At 58.0% G+C, this 25,268-nt stretch overlaps 6 protein-coding genes across 24 annotated transcripts in view; 4 read left to right on the forward strand and 2 right to left on the reverse strand.

The window, feature by feature from the left end:
- The window catches only part of NUP210L (nucleoporin 210 like), an 85,382-nt gene extending 79,775 nt beyond the window's left edge, over positions 1 to 5,607 (forward strand). For 8 of the 9 annotated variants that reach the window (XM_032317395.1, XM_032317396.1, XM_032317398.1 and 5 more), the window contains 5 exons: positions 90 to 340; positions 1,821 to 2,025; positions 4,875 to 4,979; positions 5,257 to 5,331; positions 5,407 to 5,607. In XM_032317395.1, the coding sequence (XP_032173286.1) occupies positions 90 to 340; positions 1,821 to 2,025; positions 4,875 to 4,979; positions 5,257 to 5,331; positions 5,407 to 5,507 (737 nt within the window). In that variant the 3' untranslated portion in view covers positions 5,508 to 5,607. Of the gene's footprint in view, positions 1 to 89; positions 341 to 1,820; positions 2,026 to 4,874; positions 4,980 to 5,256; positions 5,332 to 5,406 lie in introns of those variants that run through there. The other variant, XR_004279970.1, reaches the window with a different exon arrangement.
- A 273-nt stretch (positions 5,608 to 5,880) lies between these two features.
- Positions 5,881 to 6,879, reverse strand: RPS27 (ribosomal protein S27). The gene is made up of 4 exons (XM_032317405.1): positions 6,787 to 6,879; positions 6,432 to 6,540; positions 6,178 to 6,288; positions 5,881 to 5,965 (listed from the first exon to the last, which is right to left on the reverse strand). Exons 1-4 carry the CDS (start codon positions 6,790 to 6,792, stop codon positions 5,937 to 5,939), a joined length of 255 nt encoding a protein of 84 aa, XP_032173296.1. The 5' UTR covers positions 6,793 to 6,879; the 3' UTR covers positions 5,881 to 5,936.
- A 1,676-nt stretch (positions 6,880 to 8,555) lies between these two features.
- RAB13 (RAB13, member RAS oncogene family) lies at positions 8,556 to 13,071 on the forward strand. Of its 2 annotated transcripts, XM_032317403.1 has the most exons (9): positions 8,556 to 9,112; positions 10,862 to 10,922; positions 11,152 to 11,481; positions 11,679 to 11,739; positions 11,978 to 12,055; positions 12,143 to 12,232; positions 12,317 to 12,382; positions 12,488 to 12,541; positions 12,714 to 13,071. In XM_032317403.1, the coding sequence occupies exons 1-9, from the start codon at positions 8,647 to 8,649 to the stop codon at positions 12,789 to 12,791; spliced, it is 1,284 nt and encodes a 427-aa protein (XP_032173294.1). In that variant the 5' UTR covers positions 8,556 to 8,646; the 3' UTR covers positions 12,792 to 13,071. The 2 variants fall into 2 exon arrangements, with proteins under 2 accessions (XP_032173294.1, XP_032173295.1); XM_032317404.1 differs by lacking the exon at positions 11,152 to 11,481 and having other exon boundaries at positions 8,562 to 9,112.
- A 2,824-nt stretch (positions 13,072 to 15,895) lies between these two features.
- Positions 15,896 to 17,103, forward strand: LOC116575974 (collagen alpha-1(I) chain-like). The gene is made up of 2 exons (XM_032317589.1): positions 15,896 to 16,050; positions 16,416 to 17,103. Exons 1-2 carry the CDS (start codon positions 15,896 to 15,898, stop codon positions 17,101 to 17,103), a joined length of 843 nt encoding a protein of 280 aa, XP_032173480.1.
- JTB (jumping translocation breakpoint) lies at positions 16,926 to 20,034 on the forward strand. Its single transcript, XM_032317657.1, has 5 exons — positions 16,926 to 17,326; positions 17,520 to 17,557; positions 17,710 to 17,792; positions 19,016 to 19,095; positions 19,501 to 20,034. Exons 1-5 carry the CDS (start codon positions 17,244 to 17,246, stop codon positions 19,655 to 19,657), a joined length of 441 nt encoding a protein of 146 aa, XP_032173548.1. The 5' UTR covers positions 16,926 to 17,243; the 3' UTR covers positions 19,658 to 20,034.
- CREB3L4 (cAMP responsive element binding protein 3 like 4) lies at positions 19,095 to 24,221 on the reverse strand. Of its 10 annotated transcripts, none has more exons than XM_032317646.1 (11): positions 23,567 to 23,771; positions 23,163 to 23,385; positions 22,891 to 23,012; positions 22,705 to 22,764; positions 21,417 to 21,509; positions 21,173 to 21,279; positions 20,983 to 21,051; positions 20,775 to 20,859; positions 20,516 to 20,612; positions 20,176 to 20,402; positions 19,095 to 19,320 (listed from the first exon to the last, which is right to left on the reverse strand). In XM_032317646.1, the coding sequence occupies exons 1-10, from the start codon at positions 23,741 to 23,743 to the stop codon at positions 20,209 to 20,211; spliced, it is 1,227 nt and encodes a 408-aa protein (XP_032173537.1). In that variant the 5' UTR covers positions 23,744 to 23,771; the 3' UTR covers positions 19,095 to 19,320; positions 20,176 to 20,208. The 10 variants fall into 10 exon arrangements, with proteins under 10 accessions (XP_032173537.1, XP_032173539.1, XP_032173540.1 ...); XM_032317648.1 differs by lacking the exon at positions 19,095 to 19,320 and adding an exon at positions 24,125 to 24,221 and having other exon boundaries at positions 19,950 to 20,402; positions 23,567 to 23,756; XM_032317649.1 differs by lacking the exon at positions 19,095 to 19,320 and adding an exon at positions 24,125 to 24,216 and having other exon boundaries at positions 19,950 to 20,402; positions 23,567 to 23,744.
- Between the last annotated feature and the right edge of the window lie 1,047 nt (positions 24,222 to 25,268).

Here is a 25,268-nt window from a genome sequence, read left to right on the forward strand (position 1 = left end):
ACTTGCGTCCATGTTTCCTTCCTATTTCAAGCCGGCTGGCTGAACAGAGCTTCTCAACCTTCCCTGCTCGTTTTTCATCTTTCCTGCAGGGGTTTATGTCTGCCTCATCAGGGCTCGACCCCAGTCTGAAGAGCTGCTCCAGGCCCTCAGCGTGGCTGACACCGCAGTCTATGGGTGGGCCACACTGGTCAGGGAGCGCAGCAAGAACGGAATGCAAAGAATCCTTATTCCTTTCATCCCAGCCTTTTACATCAACCAGTCCGAATTGGTTCTTAGCCGCAGACAAGACGTTGGGGAGATCAGAGTGCTGGGGGTAGACAGAGTTCTTGAGAAGCTAGAGGTATGTGAAGCCCTGAGCCAAAACATAACTGAGATCAAGGTTTTGAAAAAGGAGCCTTCATTCGTAGTCCAAGGGCAAAGGAACAGCTATGGACTGACTTTGATAAGATTCACCACGAGCAGGGGAGGGGCGCCCCGGTAGGGGAGGGGAAAGGAGGTGGTTCTTAAAACGAATGAAGGAAACCTGTCCTCTTCACAATGCCAGGGGATTCCCAGAGTCCAGAATTTAGGTCATGAGCTTTGTCAGTCTGGAAGATAACACCAGTATCATCTTTTTCTTTTTTTTTTTTTTTAATATTTTATTTATTTATTTGACAGACAGAGATCACAAGTAGGCAGAGAGTCAGGCAGAGAGAGGAGGAAGGCTCCCTGCCGAGCAGAGAGCCCAACATGGGGCTCGATCCCAGGACCCCGAGATCATGACCTGAGCTGAAGGCAGAGGCTTTAACCCACTGAGCCACCCAGGCGCCCCAACACCAGTATCATCTTAAACAATCTTTAGAATTCTAGTTTGAAACTTTTTTTAGGGGCGCCTGGGTGGCTCAGTGGGTTGAGCCTCTGCCTTCAGCTCAGATCATGATCCCAGAGTCCTGGGATCGAGCCCTGAATGGAATCGGGCTCTCTGCTCAGCGGGGAGCCTGCTTCCCCCTCTGCCAGCCTCTCTGTCTACTTGTGATCTCTGTCAAGTAAATAAATAAAATCTTTAATAAATTTTAAAACTTTAAAGAAAAATATTTATTTATAGATTTTATTTATTTGCTAAGAGAAAGAGAGCATGAGAGGGGAGAAGGTCCAAGAGAGAAGCAGACTCCCCATGGAGCTGGGAGCCCAACATGGGACTTGATCCTGGAATTCTGGGATCATGACCTGAGCCGAAGGCAGTCCCTCAACCAACTAAGCCACCCAGGCACCCAAAAAGATTTGAGAAAGAGAGCATGCACAGGGAGAGGGACAATGGGAGAGGGAGAAGCAGGCTCCTTGCTGAGCAGGGAGCCTAATGTGAGGTGTGACCCCAGGACCCTGGGATCATGCCTTGAACCAAAGGCAGTTGCCCAACCAACAGAGTCACCCAGGTGTTCCCCCGCTTTTTTTTTTTTTTTTTTTAAACGATTTAAGAGCAAGTGGGGGCAGAGGGAGAGAATATCCAAGCAGACTTCTACTGAGTGTGGAGCCCCAACACAGGGCTGGATCCCTGCAGCCCTAAGAGCAGGACCTGAGCAGAATCCAAGAGTTAACTGGCTGCTCAACTGACAGAGCCACACAGGCGCCCCTAGTGCCTTCAAAACTTTTTTGAAGCCCATTTTATTCTCATAGATCATTTTCTTCCATTATCTATTTCAACACATCTGAGTGTGACAAAGCAGATGACTTAAGATTGCTAACTAGAAATACAGGGATCTTACTGTATGTTTAGAACACAATATTGATACAAAACGGATTTTCCTTCTGTCAGACAAGTGCCATTTTCTCTTTTCTCCAAGGTCTTCCCCAGCTCCACAGTTCTAGTGGTCTCTGGCCCCAGGCAATCTTCCCTCACACCTGGCCTGGCTGTCTATCCTGTAAGGGTAGTCAACTTCACCTCCCTTCAGCAGACGGCATCACCCATTTTCATCAATATTTCCTGTGAGCTCACCAGTCAAAGTGAGGCTGTGCTAGTGAGAGCTCTGAAGGAGAAGGCTGGTGCAGGTGAGCACTGGGGGCTCCTGTTTTTAATCTAGAGAAGGAAAGACCACAGAATTTATTGCTTAATGAGGAACAATTCAGGCACTTGGCTAGGATTACTCAAACTAGCTGGGGTACGGATCTTTATTTTCCAAGACTACCTGGAGCGCAACCTTTCAAGAAGCTCTCTTATCACCACCAAGGCATTCTACTTAACTGACATATTTAAGAGTGGTAATTAATTTAAGAACTTCGGTCTTGTTAATGTACTCTTCTCTGTTGTAAACCTCTTGATAAATGACTTTCTTCAAAAACATCTGGCAGATCTTTTTGTATCAGGCAGTGGGTAAATGGTGACAGCCCTAGAACCAAGACTTTACTCTCCAAAATCCTGATTCTAATCCTGACTGTTTAGAAACTGGGCCCCTGCCTGGGTGGTATGGGAACACGTGCAGTTACGGAGATGTTAGGAAAGCCCAAGGATCATCCTCCGTATGCTGTCACCTCTACCTGCCCATCCCTCCAGAGAAAGTGTTCTTTGAATGAACTAGGAGTGAACTGGACCGAACCCCTGTTCGTCTCCCATGAAAGAGCTGTTTCTACAAACACGGGGTATGTACCGGCCAATACCCTAAGTGCATTTTGCATGCATTTGTTCTAACTCTATAAGTAGATGTTTTTCCCTCTGAGGAACTGGAGATGCTCAAGTTTCCATGACTCGACCCCATGTTCCACCTGTGTCCTGTTGTAAATCTGGAGTTGTAACGGGCTTCTGCAAGGGTCCATGGATGGAATATCCAGGTGCGCAGGACCCTCAAAGGGGAAGAACTGCACCTTTATTTTCTTAAGACTTTATTGGTCAGAGCGAGAAAGGGCACAGCAGGGGTTGCTGCAGGCAGAGGGAGAAGCAGGCTCCCCACTGAGCAGGGAGCCGGATGTGGGACTTGATCCCAGCACTCTGGGATCATGATCTGAGCCGCAGGCAGCCGCTTAACTGACTGAGCCACCCAGGCACCTCTGCACCTTTATTTTCAATTAACCTCTAACTGAAACTTTCCATTTCCAGTTTTATGAATATAGGCAACAAACCACAGTAATAGCAGTATGTAGGACTCTGTCACCTACAGAATTCAGGTGTTTTCATGTTTCAATTATTAGATACCAATGTTCACTTCAAAATTACACAAAAAATTACAGTAGTTATCAGACTTGAGTCTAGGTCTTTGTTACTAAAGCACATTACTGTATCAAAAAAGGCCTTTTTAACATCTTGCTAAGTGTATACAGAGCTGTATCACAATTAAGTTTTTTTCTGTTTTAGTTAACTTTGGTCAAGCTGGTTTCCTTTGTTCCTACACATTTTAATTTTTGCATTTAAAAACATTCTGAGATGGAGCGCCTGGGTGGCTCAGTGGGTTAAAGCCTCTGCCTTCTGCTCAGGTCATGATCCCAGGGTCCTGGGATCGAGCCCCGCATCGGGCTCTCTGCTCAGCGGGGAGCCTGCTTCCTCCTCTCTCTCTGCCTGCCTCTCTACCTACTTGTGATCTCTGTCAAATAAATTAAAATCTTTAAAATATATATATAGATATCAGAAAAAATATTAAAAAAAAAAATAAAATAAAAACATTCTGAGATAGGATCCACAGGTGTCACCATACTGCCCAAGTTGTTCATAGCATAATAAATGGTTAATGTCCGCACTTCTCAGAGCTAAGAGAGGGACCAGAGGGAATAGTACAGCCCTGGTGAGTAGAAGTGGTCAGACACAAAGATCCAACTCAGCCTTCAGCTTATCACCACAAGCACACTGAGTACCTGCTGGTATATGCCAGGCATATGCCAGGCATGGTACGTACATCAGGCATGGTACTAGTACAGGAATCAGATTTAAGACAGGGCCTAATTAAGGAGATAGTAATCAGTTCATTGTAGCCAGAACAAAGCGGTACTGGAAAGGTTGATCATGTTTCATAATCATAATCCTGTTCCTAATCAATTTATTTGGACTCTTACCCTGTAAATACTGGAAAGTCAAAAGCTTTCAACAATTGGACCTGATCAAGGATTAGTATAGAACATCTTGCTTTTAGTGCATCTTTATTTCAAACAACTTCAAACTATTCTTAGAGCAAAGCAGTTTGTAAACAATTCTGAAACAAAGTACCATGAGAAGAGAGACCACTCACAAGTCTGAAGGTTAGAGGGCCTACGCTAGGGATGCAGAATAGGAACTAGGTAGGAGGACCTGGTGACAATATGGATATATGGGAAGATCTGTTAAGTTCAGGGGAGTCTGCTGGGGCAGGTGTTCGTTTCTAGACACTGAAGAATTTGAAAAAACCGATGTCCAATGTCAGGTGTGCTTCAAAAATACAAGTCTTAAGGACTTGGGTTTGAGGACACTGTTATACAAAAATCAGAACGCTCCCTAAAAACCACATCCTAAGTAAAAAATGACAAGGGAACCCCCTTGGAATTGAAAAATGGTTGGTGATCCAAATAAGTCAGGTTAGAGGGATCAGAATTGGAAGTTCAACTGCCACAATCACAAACCTGGTCAAGAGAAGCACGTCACTTGGAATTAAAATACACAGGAAAGGTAACAGGCATCTTAAGGTAGCGTATCCATTTGTTAAATACCCATCTCTAAGTTGGTAAGAAATACAAGACTCCAGGTTTGGGAGTTTATTATCTAGGAGATGAGAACAAGACAAAGAGGCACAGGGACCAAGTACATAATTCACCTCTTTAGCCCTGTTAAGAAGCAAAACAACTTCCCCAAGGACTGGGTTCTGAGAGCTTCTGCTCTCATACCCATGACCATGTGTTTTTAGCTTGAACTCTTACTTTGTATCATTCTGACCAATACACAGATCAATGTGAAGACTCAGGTATCCTCCAGAAGTTCCTGGGTTCTCACCAGACCATCCTCTTTACCCTCTGTGCCGTGCTGGCATCAACGGCTTTCACCTTTCTAGGTAAGGCACCCTTATACTCAGCACCATGGACGTGTGACTTACAAACGGCCTACATTTAATTTCACCAACTATGAGAAGAAGAATTAGATGATCACATCTCACTTGTGTCAAACAGTTGGACCTCATTCAGCCTCCCCAGCCCTGGTCACCTCGTGGACCAAACGTCCTGCCCAACTTGCCACCAAGCAGTAAACTGCCTGTGACAGACTCCGCCTGGAAGTGGACAGCACTGCTAAGCCTTGAGATAACGGCGGTATCTGCCTTGTTCTTTTCCCAGCATACAACGCCTTCTTAAACAGGATACAGACGGTGCCAGTTGTTTATGTACCAACGCGAGGACCACCACAACCAGGTAAAAAATAACCTCCCTCACCTATGAAAAGCTCAGACTATTCATACTCCATCCGCTTGTCCTTTTTACTCCTAGGTTCTTACACCTCCACACGTGCTCCTCCGCCTTTCATGAGTCCACAGCCACCGCCAGGCCAGACTCGGCTACAACACTGGCTGTGGAGTGTCCGGCACTAACCTCCCCCGCACAAATCCCCTCAACTGTCCAGGAGCGGAGCCATAAGGCCCCAAACGAGGCTTCTGAACGCTGTAAATAAAGGATCCTAAGCTGTTTACACTCAAGTGTGCTGGGCTGTTTTAAAGACTAAGTACCCACACTTCGTACTAAGAAATCATAAACGTGGAATGCACGTTTCTTTACCGTATCCCACGTTTTTAATCAAGATCGGAAAATTTACTCAGTGAACCGAACTGGACAGAAGTGTCCCCAGTAGACTGCGTAAGTACTTGGCCACTTACTTGCCCCAGTGACTCTAGCAGTCCACTCTTCGGTTGCCCCTGAGCACCTGAGGGAGCACTTCCTAGCAGTAAGACAAAGACAATAAACAGGACGTATCCAAAATCCGTTTATTGGGGTAGTGTCCGGTCATCTGCATCCGGGCGCTCCTAGTGCTGCTTCCGCCGGAAGGAGCATCCTGGAAGGAGGAGGTTCAGAGGGTGACTTCCTGCGCCCCAACACAGGGGCCGGCCTCATGACCGCCCCCGAAAGCTACCCCTCCACTGCCGCGCGTTCAGACGCAGACCCGCCTCGGCTTGAGCGCTGCGCGCTTGGGCACGAAGAAACACGCGGCGCCCCGAGCACCGTGCGGGGGACCAACGCCCCGCGGCCGCGCCAGGTTCCGCTCACCTTCTGTAAGCCGCGCCTTCCCTCCCGTGGGCTGGCAGAGCACCGTGGAGCAGCCGACACACAGCACGACCGTCTGCGCGTGGCTGAAGACGGTGGTGATTTTGTAGCACCCTGCGGACACACGCCGAGGAGCGGGGACTGAGGACGCGAGCGCAGGCCCGCGCAGGGACGCCCCGCCGCCCCGAATCCACCGACTCCCCCGCCCCCCGCCCCCCGCCGCGGCCGCCGTCGGGCCCCCGGGCGGCGCCCCTCACCCGGGCACTTCACGTCCATGAAGTAGGAGTTGGGGCTCTGCACCAGGCGCTTCTTCTTGTGCTTCCTCTTCTCCTCCTCCGGGGACGGGTGCAGGAGGTCCTTCGCGAGCTACGAGAGGCCGACGGGCGCGGTCAGGGCGGCGGCCGCCCCGCCGGCAGCGGCAGCTCGCGCCGCCCGGCGTCCGCCGCGGGGCCGCCATCTTACCCCCGCCCCGGGCCGCGCGCCGCCCGCCCCCGCGCCCGTCGCCTGAGGCCCGAAGCCCGCGGCCGACCCCCGGGGCCCGCACCCGGCGGAGGGACGTGCGCGCGCGCGCGAGAGGCGAAGGCTTCGCCGGGACCGGGCCGGGGAACTCACGGGCATGTTCTCGTGGGGAGGTCGTCACCGCCGGAAAGGAGCGAACGCGGAAATCCTGCCGCTTATATCCGCCGCCCGCCGGAAGTGACGCGCGCGCGTTGGGCCGCCATGCCGGAGTCCGCGCGCCGCCGCGGCCGGGGACGGCCGCCCGCCGACGGGGGCTGCGGCGCCGCGTGGGCGGGAGCGCGTCCGCAGGGGCGGCCGAGCCGTGCCCGGGACTTGGCGGGGCCCTTCGGTGTCTTCCAGCGGGTTTCGGTGCCCGCGAGCTACGCGGGGCAGAAAAGCTCCCGTCGCCCGCGTCGCGGCCCGCCGCTGGGTTTGGTTGGGTCTTTCGGCCCCTTTCCTCGCACGACGGCGACCTCAGACCCTGAGGTCCTGCTCCGCTCGCGGTGCGGGCCGAGGAGCCGCCCGCGGTCCCGCCCCCTCCCCGCCGACGCGGCGGTGCCCCTTGACCCTCCCGCAGCCCTTCCCGCCCGTCCGCCCCGGCCCGGCCCCGGCTCTCCGCAGCGCGGACGCGCGTGGCAGAGCGCGAAGGGAGCCCCACGGGGAGCGCAGCCCCGCTCCGCAGCCCCTTTGTCGCAGGGAGGCTCGAGGACGACGCGAGGGCGCCTTGGAGTCCCGGGAGAGGCGTGTGCGTCGCGGTCGGGGCGTGCGGGCGACAGCTCCGCCGCGGACCCGGGGCCCTGACGCGCCTCTGCCAAGTTCGGTGGGGTGAGCCCCGCGCCGTGGCCGGTGTCGCACCGGCCTCGGGGAGCAGTACCGCCTCCAGCGCCCGCCGGGGGCCGGAACGTCCCGAGGAAGCGGCCTTTCGGCCGACATGGGCGAGCGGGGTGTCGGCCGGCGCGGTGCGCGAGAGGAGCTGACGGACGAGCGGGGGAGGCCGGGGCCGGAATGAGGGCCCCGCGCGGCGGGGTGCGGCGTCGCGCGGCCCGGCTTGCGGGCGGGAAGAGCCCAGATCGGGGCCGAAGGACAGGACGCGCAGACGGGTCTTTAGCAGACGGGCCGCGAGAGCGGGCGAGCGGCTTCAGGGCTGGGTCGGAGCGGGGGCGCCGGGGGCGCTCCGGCCGTGAAGCCTCTGCCTCGGCTGGGGTCGTGACCCCAGGGCCCAGGCGTCCGGAGCCCCGCGTCGGCTCCCCGCCCGGCGCGCCGTCGGCGGCTCCTGTCCTCCTCCCCCTGCTCGTGCGCCCGCCCGCCGTCTCGGTCACAGAAAGAAAAGTGACGGACGGAGCCGGGTCACGGTCTGCGGGGCGGAGGGGATGGGCCGGCGGGCCGTGGGCGCAAAGACGGCCGGACGAGCCGGTGACGAGAGGCGTCCGCGCACACCCGCACCGCACGCCCGCGCTGGCCGCTGTGAGAGAAGCGGGGGCCCCGTGTCCTCCCCGAAGGCAAAGATAACGAGTGTCTCCGCAGCCGCGTCTGCCCTTCTGCAGCCTTTTCACGGCGCTGGACGGCGCTGTCCGGGCCGCCCCGGGCTGGCGTGAAGATCGCGCCCCGTCGGAGGAGGAAAGCACACGGCTGGCCCCGGTCTCCGTCGCACCGACCCCACACGCGGTCCCCGAATAAAGCCCCAGAAGGAGTTGGCGAAAGCGTGTGTGTGTGTGTGTGTGTGTGTGTGGCGGGGGGGATGCGTGTACCGGTGTGCGGTGGTGGTTCGTGGTGCGTCTACACCGACGTGTGCGCGCGGCTTCTCCCCCGCCCCGTGGGGCTGCAGGACGCCGCCGCCTCACGCCGACCACCAGGGGGCAGAGCGTCCCCACAAGTGTCTGGTGTCGCGGGGCGTCCCGCCGCGTTCCCGGGGCGCCGGACTTGAGGGCGGGGAACCCCGGAGCCCAACAGGGCCCCGAAGGCGGCCAGCCTGGAATGGCCCTCGGGTCCCTGGTCTCAGCACACCCCCCCCCCGCGTGGTGGCCCCCAGTGCCAGCGCCGCCGTCAGCCGGCGTCCCCCCGATCCCGTCCGCGTGGCGGAGGCTGCCCCGTCCCGCGGCGTCCCCCGCGCGGACTGCGAGCGCGCGGGGGAGGGGGAGGGGCGGGGGGCCCCGGCGGGCGGCCAGGGGGTGGGGCCCACGGCAGGGCCGCCTCCCCTCTTTCCCGGGGCCTGGGCGGAGAGGGAGGAAAGCTTCCTGGCCTGGGCTCCGGGCCGCTCCGTCCGCCAGCCCTGCGGGCCCGCCCACCGGCGCCTCCCCCGGCTCCCCAGTGTCCGCCATGGCCAAAGCCTACGACCACCTCTTCAAGTTGCTGCTCATCGGGGACTCGGGGGTGGGCAAGACTTGTCTCATCATTCGCTTCGCAGAGGACAGCTTCAACAACACCTACATCTCCACCATCGGTGAGCCCGCCGGCCGCGCCCCGGACCCCCGGAGCCCCCGGCCCTCTCACCCCTGCCTCTCCACGCGCGGCGAGCCCGCCGGCCGCGCCCCGAGCCCCCGCTCCCCCAGGCACTCACCCCTGCCTCTCCACCGGCGGTGAGCGCGTTGGCGGAGCCCCCTGCCCTGTCCCACACCCCGGGCTCCCCCAGGCTCCCAGGTTACTAGTGGCCCCGACTTTTCACTCCTCCAGAGGGGGGCTTCTAAACTCAGCCCAGTCTCGGACCAACCCCCCGCACATCTGTCCGAATGGTACCCAGCCTCGAAGCTCTCTGAGGCCGCGTAACTTCTCGGTTGTGCCAGCCCCTCGTTTTCCTGCTACCATCCTTCTCCCTCACCCACGTCCCTCTCCCCAAATCCACACGAACCCTTCTGCGTTTACCGCCGTGCATCTCCCCACCCCCACCCACCTGTGAGCCTTGACCCCCTCCGAATTTCCTGTGCCCCCTCTCCCTGGACATGCTTTCCAGGTCCATTAGCCTCTTTCCATCTGCTGAGTTTCAGAGCCTCCCGCTGCATCCCCACCTCACCACTTCCCAGTCTCCCTGCCCCTCCGCTTAATGGGGGTGGGCAGGGTGGGACGGAGTGACCCTCTGTGCTAGAAAGTGGCCCAAGGACTGGGAAGGTGGATATACAGTCAGCCAGGCAAGGAGGGTAGGAGTGGGGGGACTTTTGGGGGCCCTGAGTCAGCCTGGTGACTCAGACTCCCTGTTGGGCTCCCAAAGGGCTCTGGGGAGGGGCCCACGTTGCCATTAAGAACGCTGCCTCCCCTCCTCTCTTCTTTCTTCATGTTCTCTGGCCTGGGAAATAAAACAAGGGGAGTCTCAAGACAATTCTGGTTAGAAAAGGAAAGGAAAATGCCACCTTTCCTAGTTCAGCCCCGGGAGGAATGGGTCTTGCTTGCAAGTGTGGCCTGCTCCTTAACTAACACACTGCCTTCAGCTACCTCTTTCCTGGCTCCTTGTCCTATAGGGCTGGAGGGTGGCCGGGGCACCGAGGGTACAGCGTTCTAGGAAAACAGACGGGAAGAGGAAGCTGAAAGTCCTGTTTTTTAAAAACATTTTATTTATGGGGTTGCCTGAGGCTCAGTGGGTTAAGGTTCTGCCTTCGGCTCAGGTCATGATCCCAGAGTCCTGGGATGGAGCCCCATGTCGGGTTCTCTGCTCAGAAGGGAGCCTCTTCCCTCTCTCTCTCTCTGCCTGTCTTTCTACCTCCATGTGATTTCTCTGTCAAATAAATAAATAAAATCTTTTTAAAAATTTTACTTATTTGACAGAGAGAGGGAGAGATCACAAGTAGGCAGAGAGGCAGACAGAGAGGAGGAAGCAGGCTCCATCCCAGGACCCTGAGATCCTGACCTGTCCTGGAGGCTGAGGTGTAACCCACTGAGCCACCCAGGTGCCCCTGAAAGTCCTATTTTGAGGAAGACACTGAACTAAGAGAGCTGTCAGCTGGGGTTGCTGGGTGGACCCAAGAGGTGCCTGAAGCTGCCCAGGAGAATTTCCATCACCTCGCCCTCCCAGATCCGTAACATCTCAGGAAAAACAATGTGCTTACTGTACAAATACAGCTTTGAGAAAATTCTCGTTTCGCTTGCAACAAGGTTGCTTCCCAAGTACAGCCCCTGCAGAGTCCCTAGTACTGGGGTGCCCCAGTCCCTCGCCTCCCAATCCTCCCTGGGTCTCCGCTTCAGCGTGTGCGCCCCCTCCTAGGAATCGACTTCAAGATCCGCACTGTGGATGTAGAGGGGAAGAAGATCAAACTGCAGGTCTGGTGAGTGGACCCCCAGCACTGCGGGGCGCATTCCCTCCGGTCGCTCCCACGGTGCTCCCTCTCCCCGCTGCTGCTTCCGCCACTTCTCCCAGGCCACTTCCTGTCCCTGCCTCAGATGCCCTCCTTCCGTGTCTCTTCCAGCCTGCTCAGCTGTTCTCAGCTTTCTCGTAACTCTCTCGCCTCTCCTGGCTCCAGAGCATTCTCTGAAGTTGACCGCAGATGTCTGCAGGGCTGTCCCGTGGGAAGGGCATTCAGGCAGGTTCCCAGCAAGCGGTGGAGTTGAGATGGTCCGTGTGTGCTGCTCTCCCTGCATCTCGGAGAGCCTGGAGAGCCGAGCTGCGAGGGCCGACCTGCCACGGGAGACCTGTGGGGAGCCGGCTGTGGAAGCGGGGGCGGCCTGGAGAAGCTTTAGGACGCAGTGGAGAAGAGTAGGTTGGGGCTTGCTGCTGAATGACCTTCATCCGTTGCCGAGCCCCTTCGGATCTCTGCCCTCGTTTGTAAAGCAGGGACCGGACGACATGCGTCACCAGGGTAGGGTGAAGGAGGCGCCTGGCACGGGGTAGGTGTTCGACAGATGACCCCGAGAGACCTTGTCCCTCAGGTCTGTGTCACCTCCTAGGCGTCCTACCTCCTTTTCCCCCTTGACTGTTTTCTGATGCTGTTCCTTTCAGCCCCACCATGTTGCAAGAGCTCCATCCTTAGCAGGGGCATTTCTGTCTTTGGAGAACCATTCCCTCTCTCCCGCCCCTTCTTCAGGGACACGGCTGGCCAGGAGCGGTTCAAGACGATAACGACTGCCTATTACCGTGGGGCCATGGTACGAGGTGTGGGTGTGGACGAGGGAGGAGGCAGCAGAGTGGAGCTGTACGAGGACCCACGGGCAGGGCTGGGGCGGGGAAATTGGGAGGGGCACCGCGCGCGAGGTGGAGGACCCTCACGGACTATGGGAGAAGCTTGGAGAGAATTTGCAGGGTCACTGGAAGGGGTAGGAAGCTGAAACGGGGGGGGGGGCGGGGGCGGAACGGGGCCCAAGGTGAACTCTTGCTATCCTGCAGGGCATTATCCTAGTGTATGACATCACGGATGAAAAATCCTTCGAGAATATTCAGAACTGGATGAAAAGCATCAAAGAGGTAAAGACCCTCCTGAAGAGACGGGAGACCCGGAGCCGTGAAGGTGAGCGGGACCCCACCTGACTCTTCCTGCCTTCGTGCTCCCAGAACGCCTCAGCTGGGGTGGAGCGCCTGCTGCTGGGCAACAAGTGCGACATGGAGGCCAAGAGGAAGGTGCAGAAGGAGCGCGCTGTTAAGGTGAGGCCCAGGCCAAGATGGAGTTGGGTTCCAGAAGGCTGCCGCCCTTGACCCACCTCTCTTCTTCCCCTCTCCACTCCACAGCTGGCTCGCGAGCATGGGATCCGATTCTTCGAGACCAGTGCCAAGTCCAGCACAAATGTGGATGAGGTGAGACATGCCGCATGCCCACCCCCACTCCCAGAGATGGCTGGTGGTCGGCAAGCCCCTCCTCCCCTCCGGCCTGTTCTGACCACTCACTCCTTTACCCGTCAGGCTTTCAGTTCCCTGGCCCGGGACATCTTGCTCAAGTCAGGAGGCCGGAGACCGGTGAGTTGGTTCTGCTGGGAGGGGCACAGCTGTGTGTGCGTGAACGCACCTGTTAGGAGTGAAGCCCCAGGAGACGAGCAGTGCTGACGCCCCCAAGGGTGGATCCCCTTCCAGCAGTGTACAGACCCCAGACGGCCACTGTCACCCTGATCCTGTGCCCTTCCCCCTCCAGGGAAACAGCCACAAGCCCCCCGGCACTGACCTGAGAGCTTGTGACAAGAAGAACACCAGCAAGTGCTCCCTCGGCTGAGGACCCTAGGCCCGGAGGCTGGACCTGAGGGAGGCTGTGGGTGGGCAGGGGAGGAGCAGCACGTGGGACTCGGAGGGGCTGCAGGTAGGTAGATGGTGGAAGAGTAGGAGCCAACGGAGAAGAACACGGGAAGACGAGGGATGGAAAGGAGGTAGAACAGAGCGAGACGGAGAAGCCAGGAGGAGAGGCGGCAGGAAGAACCGGCCCTGGGTGTCAGACCTTCCCCGGGCTTCTAGGGCAGACATAAATGTAAATAAACAGTTGATTTGTTGTTACTGGATCAGGTGTTAGGGTTGTGTGAGAAGTTGGCTCAGCATCTCCTCTGGAAGTTTGACCCTATGACCCTGCACGGTCTTGTCAGTATGAAGGACCAGCACCCACATGAAGGTCCCTGGTTTGGGTGACATTCATCATCAGACCCAATTCCTGCCTCTGAGGTGGTTGGGCTGCTGGAGTCGGGCTGGCCTCCTGTGACACTGGGACCTGTCCCCACGTGGATGAGGAAGAGACTGGGAGATTCTCTGAACCTGGAGACCTGGACATCCTTTTTCTGTTATAGGGTTGAGAGGAGCCTTGTGGGCAGAGCCTTGCCTGGTTTCCAGAGGACTCTTTCTTAGGTCTTCCCAGGGGAATGACAGCCCTAGACTCGGAAGTAACAGGTCCTGGTTTTATCCTGTGATTCCTTCAAGCATCTCTGATTCTACCACCAGTCCTCTTAGCTAGCTGGTAGGCGTTATTCTCCACTTTTATAGATAAGGGAAATGAGACACGGAGGAGATTCATTCAGTCATCTCTCTCTCTCTCTCTCTCTTTTTTTACATATTAATTTATTAGAGAGAGAGAGAGCGCGCGCGTGAGCGCACACAAGGGGTGGGGCCAGCAAGCAGACTCACCGCTCCGCAGGGAAACTGACGGGGTGGTGGACGCCAGGATGGGGCTCTGGGATCATGACCTGAGCTGAACGCAGACGCTTAACTTACTGAGCCACTCTGGCACTGTAGTCATTAATCTTTTTTTTTTAATATTTTTATTTATTTATTTGTCAGAACAGGAGCACACAAGCAGGGGGAGTGGAAGAGGCAGAGGGAGAAGCAGACTCCCCGCTGAGCAGGGAGCCTGATATGGGACTCCATCCCAGGACCCCCGAATCATGACCTGAGCTGAAGGCAGACACCTAACCGACTGAGCCACCCAGGCACCCCACAGTCACAAATCTTTTTTTTTTTTTAAGATTTTATTTATTTATTTGACAGAGATCACAAGTAGGCAGAGAGGCAGGCAGAGAGAGAGAGGAGGAAGCAGGCTCCCTGCGGAGCAGAGAGCTCGATGTGGGCAGGGCTCGATCCCAGGAACCTGGGATCATGACCAGAGCCGAAGGCAGAGGCTTTAACCCACTGAGCCACCCAGGCGCCCCCCACAGTCATAAATCTTTATTGAACATTTAGTATGTGCCAAACACAATGGTCAATTTTGGGTGGAACTTACAAGAAGGACAAGCAAATTTTAACAAAAACAGTTCCTGGGGCACCTGAGTGGCTCGGTGGATTAAGGCGCTGTCTTCGGCTCAGGCCCTGATCTCAGGGCCCTGGGATCGATCCCCAAATCCGGCTCTCTGCTCAGCGGGGATCCTGCTTCCCCCTTTCTCTCTTCCTGCCTCTCTGCCTACCTGTAATCTCTCTCTGTCAAATAAATACATAAAATCTCAAAAAAAAAAAAAAAAAGAACCACCACCCGAAAACTCAGGCTTGATGACACATAGTCCCCATAAACATACACAGCTCCCTTGGACACTTGCACAGGAGTTTCTAAACAGCAAAATTATCTCACAGACAACCTTTTATCCGGGTTAATGAAAATGGCACATTTGGCTTCCACAAGTTTAATTTTACAGATAGGAAGTTCAAGGCACTTCAGAAATCCCCATGCCGGTGGCATGGAAATGGATGGCACAGCCTTGGGTCAGCAGCATCTGTGCCGCTGTTTGTTGGTAAAGGACAATACCAGGAAAAAGCCTGACCATGCCGGGAGAACTTGGGAGTGACTGTGGATGTGTGTTAAGTACCAAACTTCCGCAGGGTGAAGATCAGCCCTGGGCTCTGTAGTCAGCCGCTTTGCTGTTGCTTTGCTCAGGGTTATGAGGAAAGACTTTCATTTTGTGAATCCCAGGAAGAACACTGACATCTTCATCACACCCTAGAGCAGATGTTTGAAAATCCAGTATCGGGCGCCTGGGTGGCTCAGTGGGTTAAGCCTCTGCCTTTGGCTCAGGTTATGGTCTCAGGGTCCTGGGATCGAGCCCCGCATCGGGCTCTCTGCTCCGAGGGGAGCCTGCTTCCTCCTCTGTCTCTGCCTGCCTCTCTGCCTGCTTGTGATCTCTGTCTGTCAAATAAAATCTTAAAAAAAAAAAAAATCCAGTATCTGTGTAGAAACCTACTCAGATGCTTGGTACAGCTGTTGGAAGTGAGAGCTTAGGGCTCCCACAGCTTGTTACCAGCCGTGGTCAGGTTTGACAAGGAGTAACAGGCTGCTAGAAGGATTTCATCCAAACTTTCCTAACAGCTAAAAGCTACTGGAAAATACTCACACCTACTTCCTGTTACATACAACTATAGACATGTACAAACAGTAACTTCAAGGAATGAGCAAACAGTCACAAGAAGAGTAAAGTTTGGTCTCCACCCCCATCTAATGATCTTTCCACAGTCCGATTATTCCTGCTGCTGAGGGCCCAGCACCCTTTATGGGATGCAGCATTGCATATATGGGTCAACTTAAATGCAGTGCTCTGGCCCTTAGAGCTGTGGGGTGGGGGGAGGCCAGGAAGACTTCTGGGGACAGGAGAATGTGGGGCAGGGTTAACCAAACAGGCAAGCCCTTTAGTCTTGAGAAGTAGGGGACAGATTACTACTAGTGACCACAATTGTATGAATTTCAGTACCCCCGTGAACTCACTCGGTCTTATTGTCTGGGAGGCTGTGAACCCATGTGTATGTAAAATTAGGAGGAAATTAGGGACAGAGTTGGACAGCCAGGCAGTAAAGCACGAACCCAGAGAGCAGGCCAAGTCTCGGCAGTTCTGGGTCCATCTACGGAGGGTTATCTCCATGGGGCGGAAAGCGGGGGGTGAATCTTTGGCCTTGCAGTCGCTCTTCTGGGCCCTCCCGCTCAGTCTCTGGGTGGCCTTGCACGTCACTTCCACGCTGAGCTTACAACCCAGGGTCACCGAAGACCAAGGTGACCGAAACGTTGACGTCAAGAAGTAGGACAGTGATGGGACCCAGTGCAATCAGAGGATAAAGAAAATACTTGGTTGGGGCGCCTGGGTGGCTCAGTGGGTTAAGCCGCTGCCTTCGGCTCAGGTCATGATCTCAGGGTCCTGGGATCGAGCCCCGCATCGGGTTCTCTGCTCGGCAGGGAGCCTGCTTCCTCCTCTCTCTCTCTCTGCCTGCTTCTCTGCCTACTTGTGATCTCTCTCTGTCAAATAAATAAAATCTTAAAAAAAAAAAAAAAGAAAGAAAAAAGAAAAAAAGAGAAAATACTTGGTTGCACATCGCCCTAACCCTGGACACGGCGCACGAACGTCCCCGTTTCCGAGGCCACCGAGAGGCGGCCGGCGCCCTGCAGGCCCGCCTCGGTTCCCCCCGGGACTGCCGGTCCCGCGCTCCCGTCCCGGCGCGAACGGCGCTCCCACCGGGCAGCCGGAGCGCGGAGCTCGCCAGGGTACCGGGCCCGGGCGCAGTCCGGGAGCAGCGGCGCCGGCGGCTCGGCCGGGGGAGCGGAGACACCGCGCCCCGGCGTGGGGAAGTGCGGGGGCGCCTCGCTCCCGGGACCATCCGGGAAGGAACGGGGCCGGGTGGCGGCCCGGCGGGCCATCCCCGCGCTTTCGGAGGTGGCGGCGGACGGCTCCGTATCGCTGCTCACCTCGCCCACAGGGGGCCAGCGGGCGGCCACGCGGCAGGACGCGGCCGCGGCGAGCACCGGCCGAGCGGGCCCCGCCCAGCCCGCCGCCTGCGGAGGGCCGGGACTCGCGCGCCTGCGCGGAACGACGCCGCCGCGGAAGCCCTCCCAGGTCCCGGCATCCCCCGCGGCTGCGGCCCTTTCTCCCGCCCCGCCCCTCCCCCCCGCCGCGGGCCCGGCCTCCTCCGCGGAGCAAGATGGCGGCGGCCGGGACGGCCCCGGAGGTGACGGGGCGCTAGGCCGTCCCCCGCGGCCTCCCCCGAGGGCCGGGCGGGTCCCCAGGAAGCGAGCTCGAGCCCAGTCCAAGGAAGGCGTGATGGCTGTTCCTGCCGTGGCCGTGGGGCCGCCCCAGTGATGCCTCTGCCCTGAGAGGCGGTGTCGGCTTCTCGCAGCCCTGACCGGACCCCCGGAGCCCGCGGCGGAAGCGCCCCGGCCGAGGCCCGAGGCCGGTCTCGCAAGTGCCTCCGCCCCGACCGGCGCGACCCCGAGCGCTCCATGCCTGCGGGCGGAGGGAGGCGGCGCCTCCCCCAGGGCTGCCGCCTGTGCTGGCTGCTCTGCGCTTTCACCCTGAAGCTCTGGTGAGGAGCGGCGGAGGGCGGAGGGGCCGGCGGAGGGCGGAGGGGCCGGGGGCCCCGCGTCGTCCCCGCCCCTCGTGCGGCCCGGGCGGGGGGGGCGGGGGGGGGCGCGGGGTCCGGCGCCGCGGAGGGGGGACTTGCCTGTTTTCCGGCTTCTGATCTGTGCCTCCCCACCCCCACCCCGCTCCGGCTGCAGCCAGGCCGAGGCCCCCGCGCCCGCGGAGCAGCTGTCAGGTGGGTGGCGGCCCGGGCCCCCTCGTGCTCCCACCGGGCCGGAGCGCAGGTGGGGACGCGGGCGGCCGGCGGCGCTGGGAGGTCGGGTGGCCGCCCCTTCGCGGGGCCCGTTTTCCCATCGAGGTCCGGGCGGCCTTTCTCTGCCGTTGCAGTGGGCGCCTCGAACCTGCCGTGCTGGCTGGCGGAGGACTTCGCGGTGGCCGAAGAGTGCGCGCCCTGCTCGCGCTTCCAGGCCGTGAGTATGTGCCCCCGCATCGCCTTCCGCTGCTTTTCCTTGCGGTCTCGGTGTGGGTCCCCCTGAACTGGTTTCCCTCTGAAAATGTGCCCTTTCCTAAGTTAATGGAAATATTTGGCTAATAATCATGTTCGTTTAAGGAAAATTTATTTTTAGGGGCACCTGGGTGGCTCAGTCAGTTGAGCCTCCTTGACTTTCCCCTGGGTCGTGCCCCTTCTTGTGGGGCTCTGCGCTCTTGCTTGACTTTCTGCTCTCTGCCACTTGCCAGGTTCACGTGCCCTTACTCTAATTCTTTGAAGATTTTTTTTTTAAGGTTTTATTTATTTATTTGACAGACAGAGATCACAGGTAGGCAGAGGCAGGCAGAGGGAGAGGAGGAAGCAGGCTCCCCGCCAAGCAGAGAGCCCCATGCGACCCAAGCTGAAGGCAGAGGCTTAACCCACTGAGCCACCCAGGCGCCCTGAAGATTTTTTTTTTAACCTATAATTATTACAAACCGGTTTTCGGTTTTTCTTGTGGGTGTGTTTTGGTTTTGTTTTTGTTTTTTTCCCCTAATAGACTATTTGCACGACAGCTGGTGCATAAGCCTGGGGGCGGGGCATGGGGAGAGGCCCGATGAGGGGCTCCATCCCAGGACCCTGGGATCATGCCCTGAGCTGAAGGCAGAGGCTTAACCATCTGAGCCCCCCAGGCGCCCCTAAATATCCAATCTTTAAGTAAGCACTACAGCAATGTGAGGCTGGACCTCCTTAACTCCGAGATCAAGACTCAGATGCTGACTGAGCCAGCTAGGCACCCCAGTCATGATCATTTTTAACCCTGTAGGCTCTGGAATGTGTTCCTCTGCAGTGTTCTAATATGTAATGATCACACAACCCGTACCTCCACCATCCCCATCAGAACTCTCTCTTGGGGCGCCTGGCTGGCTCAGTCCATAAGTGTCTGCCCTCAGCTCAGTCATGATCCCTGGGTCCTGGGTTTGAGCCCCACATCAGGCTCCCTGCTCAGCGGGGGCCTGCTTCTCCCCTCCCTGCTTCTGTTCTCACTGCTTCTGTCTCTGTCAAATAAAGACAATCCTTAAAAACAAACAGTTTCTTTCTTGGTCCTCTGTTGCCCACCAGCTCTGCGTTATAGCAGGTGGACACCTGGCGCTTCTGAATGGCAGGTCTTCCTGTTTCTGCTGCCCTTTCCTGACATGTGCTTTGGTCCTTTTCTTCTGACAGAAAACCACCCCTGAGTGTGGTTCCACAGGGTATGTGGAGAAAATCACATGCAGCTCATCTAAGAGGAATGAATTCAAAAGGCAAGTGGTGTTTCTCATCTTGGAACCTTCTAGATCACGTCTTTTGTTCTTGTGGTGTTAAGCAGACTAATAGCCCCACATCTTTCTGTCTGGAGGTCGTGTGGCATATGGGGGGTGGGGCACCAAAGTATTTGAATCCACGTTCCGGCTGTCATCCTCAGCACTTCGTCATTGGTCTCAGTTTCTCATCAGTAGAATTGGTTAAGACCAGCTCTGGTTACCTCCCTAGAAAATAAGTTGAACGATAGATTTGACTGGGATTTGTATAGGGTAAACACGTTAGAAGGATGACTGTGGCTTCTTCTTTTCTCTCAGTTGTATCTTGATTAGGCCTCGCTAGAAGGGAGTTTGGAGGGAGAGGTGGTTCAGCCTTCCCCGGGAATAACTGTTTCTTCCTGCTCTTAGCTGCCGCTCAGCTCTGATGGAACAACATTTATTCTGGAAATTTGAAGGGGCCATCGTGGGTGTGGCCTTGGTCTTTGCTTGCCTTGTCATCATTCGTCAGCGACAGCTGGACAGAAAAGCTCTGGAAAAGGTCCGGAAGCAAATCGAGTCCATATAACTACCTTCCACTTTTTGATAAGGGCCTTAGGGATTGTACCTCAGACACAGACAGTAGAATGAACGGACTTGGGCCCTTAGTTCTTGGGAACTTGTGGGGGCACCTCCTTCTCTGTCTCTTGTCTGGATCATTAACGAGCAAAATACAGAATAGTTTTCTTCTCTATTAGAATTTGGTTTGGGACAGGAAGTCCTGGTGGCAGAAATGGGATAGCAGTAGGCCCCAGTGTACCAACTACCGATCTTCCCCTTCTTCTGGTACTTATTTAAAATTTTCAGGACAAAATTTCAGCAAAAAAGTTTATTTCTCAGCCAAAATCTCTGTTTCCCCCCAACCCTTATCCAAAGAAAAAATAAAATTGTAGATGTATAACAAAAGTATCTGAAATGCCTCATCACATAGCTTGGGCCTCAGGGTACAGATACTTAGGGTGTCCTGAAATGATTCAGACCCTGAAGCCAAAGAACTCCGAATGGAATCCCAGGGGAAAGAGCCGTCGGGGATCCCGGATTCCTTACTGCGGTTGGAAGTGGCCTGGGAAGTGTTCCAGCTCACATCTCATCCGCGCGCAGGACGGCTCTGACATGCCCGCGGGGGCCTGTCTTCCCTCCGCTCTTCTCCAGCAGGTTCCTTGTTGAGCCATTGACACCCTTGGCCCTAGGTGGCCCCTCCAGTCCAGGCTCTACCGCTGTGGCCCCCAAGCTTTCTGTCATGTCCTTGTGAGTCAGGATATTTCTGGAAATCACTGTGGGCAGTAACAGAGTGTTCCCTTGGGTGGGGGGTCCTAGACGGGACAGGACCGACCTCCCACCTCCCGACGACCCCAAGAAAGCGGAGCCCCACCCTGCCCCGCCTCACCTCCCTGCGGCTGGTGGTCATCGGTGCCAGCTTCCCGGAGACCCTGCAAGGGGCTGACACTGGGCAGGATGATGAGGGCCAGAGAAAAAAGAAGGATCTGGAGAAAGCAAAAGGACACTTGGGTTGTGGGGACACTAAAGGAGGGGCCCAAGGGCAGCATGAACAGAGGGCAGTTGGAGTCCTCGGGGATGGGAAGGTGCGTATGGTTGGGAGTGGGGTGTGAGGGCCGAGGTGGGGGGAGATGGGAAGTAGGTAGTACCAGAACACAAGTGCCGGTCTGGGCAGCTTTGTTGGAGGTCTGGGCAGCGAGCATCTGCAGCTGGTGGAGCTGAGCTTCCAGAGCGCTGGCGCACCAGAGAGAGGAGGAGGAGGAATGGAGAGTCCGCTCTCCTGGGAGCCAGGCCCGGGGATGGGCCCTGTGTGCCACACGCCCTCCCCCTGGGGCGCACTGTCCGCTGTCAACGTACATATTGTGCCTCTCCAGCTCCCGGACTTTCTTCTGTAGCTCCTGGTTCTGTGCAGAACAGGCAGCTGCCCTGGAGAGTGCGGAGAGGTAGGACAGTCTGCAGTCACAAGGTCCCAGACCTGGCCTGCCTTGGTAAGGAAGGAGTCCCCCAGTGTGGCCCACAGGGGGCAAGACACTGGGTCCAGACGTACCTGCTCTCCAGCCCGTCCACGTACTCTTTCTTCCGTCGCCGACTGTCCTGCGCCGACTGCTTGTTACGGATCTTCCTCCTGACCTTCTGGAGGGCCCTCTCCTCCGCCTAGGGGCCCCGGGTGTGTCAGTGCTGGGCCTTTAACCTGCCTCAACTCCCCACTTGCTCTTGTAATCCTGGCTCTTCAGAGGCCATGTTGGGGCCACTGGGTTGGGTTGGGGATACTCTTTGGGGAAACCTGTTACCTTAGTGAGGGGCAGGGAAGAGGGCAGGGAAACCCCTTCCTGTCCCAGCAGACGCTTCTCCTCCTCTGTCAGGAGCAACGTTTGACAGGGCAGCTGGTGGAGAACAGAGGTCAATGACGGGCAGAGGGTCTTCCCTTTCCCATCACCCAGGGCCGTGCCCCCTGCACACCTGGAGAGTCTCCCGTGTGTGCTAAGGAATGAGTAACCATGAACTGAGGGAGGGAGGGAACTTCATCCAGACAGTCCCTGGACCAAGCCAAAGGGGCCTCCTGGGGCTGTGAAGGGAGAGGAGGGCTCATGTTACATCCTTTGCCCCCAGACTTAGGACCTTGGCACTCTGAGCAAACTAGCGGGGGGCTTGTTCTGGTGCATGCCTCCCCGATTCCGAAGGGTATTTGAAGACAGGAACTCACTAAGGCAGGGTTTGCTTAATCTCACAGCAAGCAAATGATTCCCTTTTGCCCATTAACTTTGACTGGGCAGTGTGTTGTCTCAGGGTCAACGTCAGGGAGCTCCCTGGGGCAGTGACCCATTTGCCCTCAGGGTCTGAGCCCCACTTTCAAGACTAAAGCTCGGTCTCCTTACAGAGAACTCCCTGGGGTCACCAGGCTTAGCTTCTCGTAACACAGTGTGTGGGGCAGGTAGATGACATCTGGTGAACCCGAGCCTGTCAACCGAGGAACCTGCCTTTCTGATGCTCCTTTTTGAAATTTCTATGCTTCACTCGGACTTCAGAGGCATTTGCCTCTGCTGTTGGCTCCTGATGGCCTTTGGCATTTAGCCAAAACATTTCTGGTCATCTTGCCTCTTCCTGACGATCCCTTGCTCCCCTGAAGCCACCAACTCCCAAGTGTTTTGATGGGAAAGCAAGCCTAGAAGCATCAGACTTCTTAAGGTCCCTCAATTCTGAGCTGCTTGGCTTGGACCCTGGGGCCAGCTCCAGCCACAGACTGGCAGAAAGACTAGAACTTCTTTTCCAGTGACTATTGGTCCACAGTGACCTGAGCAAGACCCCCTTCTCCCGCTACTGCAGAAAGCAGAGCAGCCAGTCTTCTGAAGGCACCCGTGTGTTACCCCCCAGGGTGGTGGGTGCAGCTGCACAGTTGTTTTGGCGGAAAATTCACCCGGTGCCTCCTAGCAGGCTGAATCCCCAGGCAGCCAGCCCATCCCACTCCGTGTCCTGACCTGTGGCTGAGTAAACTGCACATAAGGTCTGGGCTTTCTCCCAGGCCCTCTCCCCAGATTCCCTCACCCCACCTTCTCCTTAATCAAGTCGTCACCACCTTCCTTCCAAAGGCTTGTGTCTCTCTTGTCCTTTCGTGCTCTCAGAGCTGCTCATGTCTCTGATCTTCAGGGCCCACAAAAACCGGGGCAGGGTTCAGCATGAGTGTTCCCCTTCCTCAGTCCCTCACCCCATCGGTGTGGGTGCGTCTCTTTGCATCCAGGAGTGCGGCTCTGGCTGGCTAAGACTCACCAGGGTCGCGGGGGGCACTGGGTTTGCAGCGCCCACGCTGGGTGGTGTGTGAGCGTGAGCAGCCAGGGGCAGCTCGCCGACCGTGCAGGCAGCAGGCACCGTCCGTGGTGGGCTCCGTGGACCTGAGGGAGACACGGGTGGCTAGGACAAAGGAGAGGAAGGGTAGACCCTAATGGCAGCGGGGAGAGGCACAGGTTGGGGAAACCCCTTAGCCCCAGGGAGTAGCGCCGGATGTGAAAGGCCACGCTCCCCTTCCCACAAAGAACACTGACCTAGCTGGAGAGAGATGAGCCCTACAGCCGGCCCAGCTTCCCCTTGCGGCCTCTCCAGGCCCCCTGCCTCATAGACGACCTCACAGAGAGCAGGGGAACTGTCTGCGAGGCCAGGGTCCTCGGGGATGGCACTGTCACTGCCACGAGATGCCTCTGAGCAGTACACTTCATTGGGATCAATGAACAGCTGCAGGAAGTCTTCGGGCTCACTCTCCTGAAGGCCCTACAGTGGGAGAGAGCACGCAGGTGTGCAGGGGAGAGGTCTGGAGAGCAGCGCGCCGTCAGACCCAGGTCCGCCCCGCTTCAATTGCAGTCCCCCGTGTCCTGGGACATCTTAGGGGCTTGGTCCCCAGATGACTCCCCTCGCAGCTGTGGCTCGGCCCACCCCCACCTGCGGGCCTCACACTCACACAGTCCCGTCCCCCGCTGGGCTCCCAGCCTCCGGGCCCCTGCTCTCGGAGCTTAGGCCCTGGGACCTCTGGGGCAGGGTAGGGGAGTCCCAGCTCCAGGAAGGCTCCTGCTGAGACCTCTTCTGGGGACTCCAGCCACACGTCCAGCAGGTCGGGGGTTCGGAAGTCCATCCTGCGGGGAGAGCTGCAGGAGGGTGAGCGCACCCTCCCCACGCAGCTGCAGGGTGCCCCTTCCTCACCTGGCCCCGGGGGTCTTCTCCCGCCACCCCCTGGCCTCACCTGCCCCTCCCCCCCCGGGGACCTCGCCCCCGGCCTTCTCTGTGCTGCCGACGAACGGGCCACCGCCGCCTCGCCGGTCCCGAAGAGCCCAGCCCCGCCGAGCCGGCCCAGCCCGCGGGCGGCCCGGAGCACCGCCGCTCCTCCTCCCTCCAGGATCTCGCATCCTGGACCGGCCCAGCCAAGCCCCGCCCCCGGCCTGACTCCGGCCGCGCGAAGCTGGCTGTCCCTGGCCGGGAGCCACGGCGGGGGCTGGGAGCCCAGGCGTCCGCGGACCGGACTGCAGGAAAGCACGGGCAGCCCGCCCTGCCTCAGTTTCTCCTAGCGACAGCAAATCATCCCGAGAGCCTGGGGCTCTTCAGGGAAGGTCGGCGATGGCTGGGGCCGGAGGACACGAAGTGCCTGTTCTCCTGCCGTCACTCGGTCAGACGAGCGCACCCCAGGCTGGAAAACAAAGGCGGGAAGCGGCGGCCGACCGCGGGGCACTGGCCGAGGCAGCCCCTCTGCGGCCTCGAGGCGCTCTGTCCGCTCGGGGGTCTGATTGGACGCAAGAGGATGAGGGGCAGGACGTGGAGCCAATGGGAGCGCCGACTCGGGCAGGCTGCGCGCTGACTGGTCGGAGGCTGCCAAGGGGGGCGGGGTGCCGCGGTGGCGGCCTCGGGAGGACTCCGAGTCCCACCCCGCGGCCGGGCAGGTGCGGGGGCGCCGGGGCCTGCCGAGGCCGCGGGGGGAGGGGCGCAGCCGCCTGGGCAGCCGCGTCCCGCGTGACCGCCAGGCCCTGGCTAGGCGCCGGGCGAGGGTGACTAACCGGTGGGCCCAGCTGGAGCTCTGAGCGCGGAGAGTCGCGCCCGCCCGCTTCGGCGCGGGGGCTGCCCTGTCCGCGCTCGCGGGACTCGCCCACTGGCCTGGGGGACCCACGGGGGGCTGGAAACCGACAGGCTGAAAAGGAAGACACTGAGGGCGGGCGGGGGGCTGCTCGGGTGTCATTTCCGACGAGTCCGCGCCCGGCGTTTCTGTAGGTCCCGCGACGTTTTCCTAAACGTCCTTCCCTGTCGGCGCTGCGGGGGCCGGAGCAGGGCGAGCCTCCGCGACGCGGGCAGAGGGTCGGGACGCGGGCGCGGCTCGGTGAAGCCGCTGCCTTCGGCTCAGTCCGGAGCCCCGGGTGCTGGATCGAGCCCCGCCTCGGGCTCCCTGCTCCTCGCTCCGCCTCGGCCCGCAGCTCCGCCCGCCCGTGCGCGCTCCCGGACGAGCGGACACGTCTTGCCTTGGCCTGGAGCTGATGGGCGACGGGTTCATTTCAGATGCGGTCGCGGAGCCGCAGGAAGGTTCGGGGTGTGGATCCGGAACTCGGGCCGGCGGTCCCCTCCTGAGGCGTGCCGGTGCCGAGCGTGGACAGGAGCAGGACTGGTGTCCACTGAGT

Source organism: Mustela erminea, chromosome 17 (assembly GCF_009829155.1).
Source record: "Mustela erminea isolate mMusErm1 chromosome 17, mMusErm1.Pri, whole genome shotgun sequence".
NCBI classification, from domain to species: Eukaryota; Metazoa; Chordata; class Mammalia; order Carnivora; family Mustelidae; genus Mustela; species Mustela erminea.

Coding starts and splice junctions, on each gene's coding strand:
- LOC116575974 (XM_032317589.1), top strand. CDS start 15,896: ATGGGGCGGAAAGCGGGGGGTGAATCTTTGGCCTTGCAGTCGCTCTTC. Junction 16,051..16,415: donor CGAAACGTTGACGTCAAGAA/GTAGGACAGTGA, acceptor GGCGCCCTGCAG/GCCCGCCTCGGTTCCCCCCG.
- JTB (XM_032317657.1), top strand. CDS start 17,244: ATGCCTGCGGGCGGAGGGAGGCGGCGCCTCCCCCAGGGCTGCCGCCTG. Junction 17,327..17,519: donor GCTTTCACCCTGAAGCTCTG/GTGAGGAGCGGC, acceptor CTCCGGCTGCAG/CCAGGCCGAGGCCCCCGCGC. Junction 17,558..17,709: donor GCCCGCGGAGCAGCTGTCAG/GTGGGTGGCGGC, acceptor CTGCCGTTGCAG/TGGGCGCCTCGAACCTGCCG.
- RAB13 (XM_032317403.1), top strand. CDS start 8,647: ATGGCCCTCGGGTCCCTGGTCTCAGCACACCCCCCCCCCGCGTGGTGG. Junction 11,482..11,678: donor AAGGAGGCGCCTGGCACGGG/GTAGGTGTTCGA, acceptor CCCCTTCTTCAG/GGACACGGCTGGCCAGGAGC. Junction 12,542..12,713: donor AGTCAGGAGGCCGGAGACCG/GTGAGTTGGTTC, acceptor TTCCCCCTCCAG/GGAAACAGCCACAAGCCCCC.
- CREB3L4 (XM_032317646.1), bottom strand. CDS start 23,743: ATGGACTTCCGAACCCCCGACCTGCTGGACGTGTGGCTGGAGTCCCCA. Junction 23,386..23,566: donor GGGGACGGGACTGTGTGAGT/GTGAGGCCCGCA, acceptor CTCCCACTGTAG/GGCCTTCAGGAGAGTGAGCC. Junction 20,860..20,982: donor GAGCTGGAGAGGCACAATAT/GTACGTTGACAG, acceptor CTGGTGCGCCAG/CGCTCTGGAAGCTCAGCTCC.
- RPS27 (XM_032317405.1), bottom strand. Junction 6,289..6,431: donor CATGGACGTGAAGTGCCCGG/GTGAGGGGCGCC, acceptor GTGTGTCCGCAG/GGTGCTACAAAATCACCACC. Junction 5,966..6,177: donor GAAGGCGCGGCTTACAGAAG/GTGAGCGGAACC, acceptor TCCTCCTTCCAG/GATGCTCCTTCCGGCGGAAG.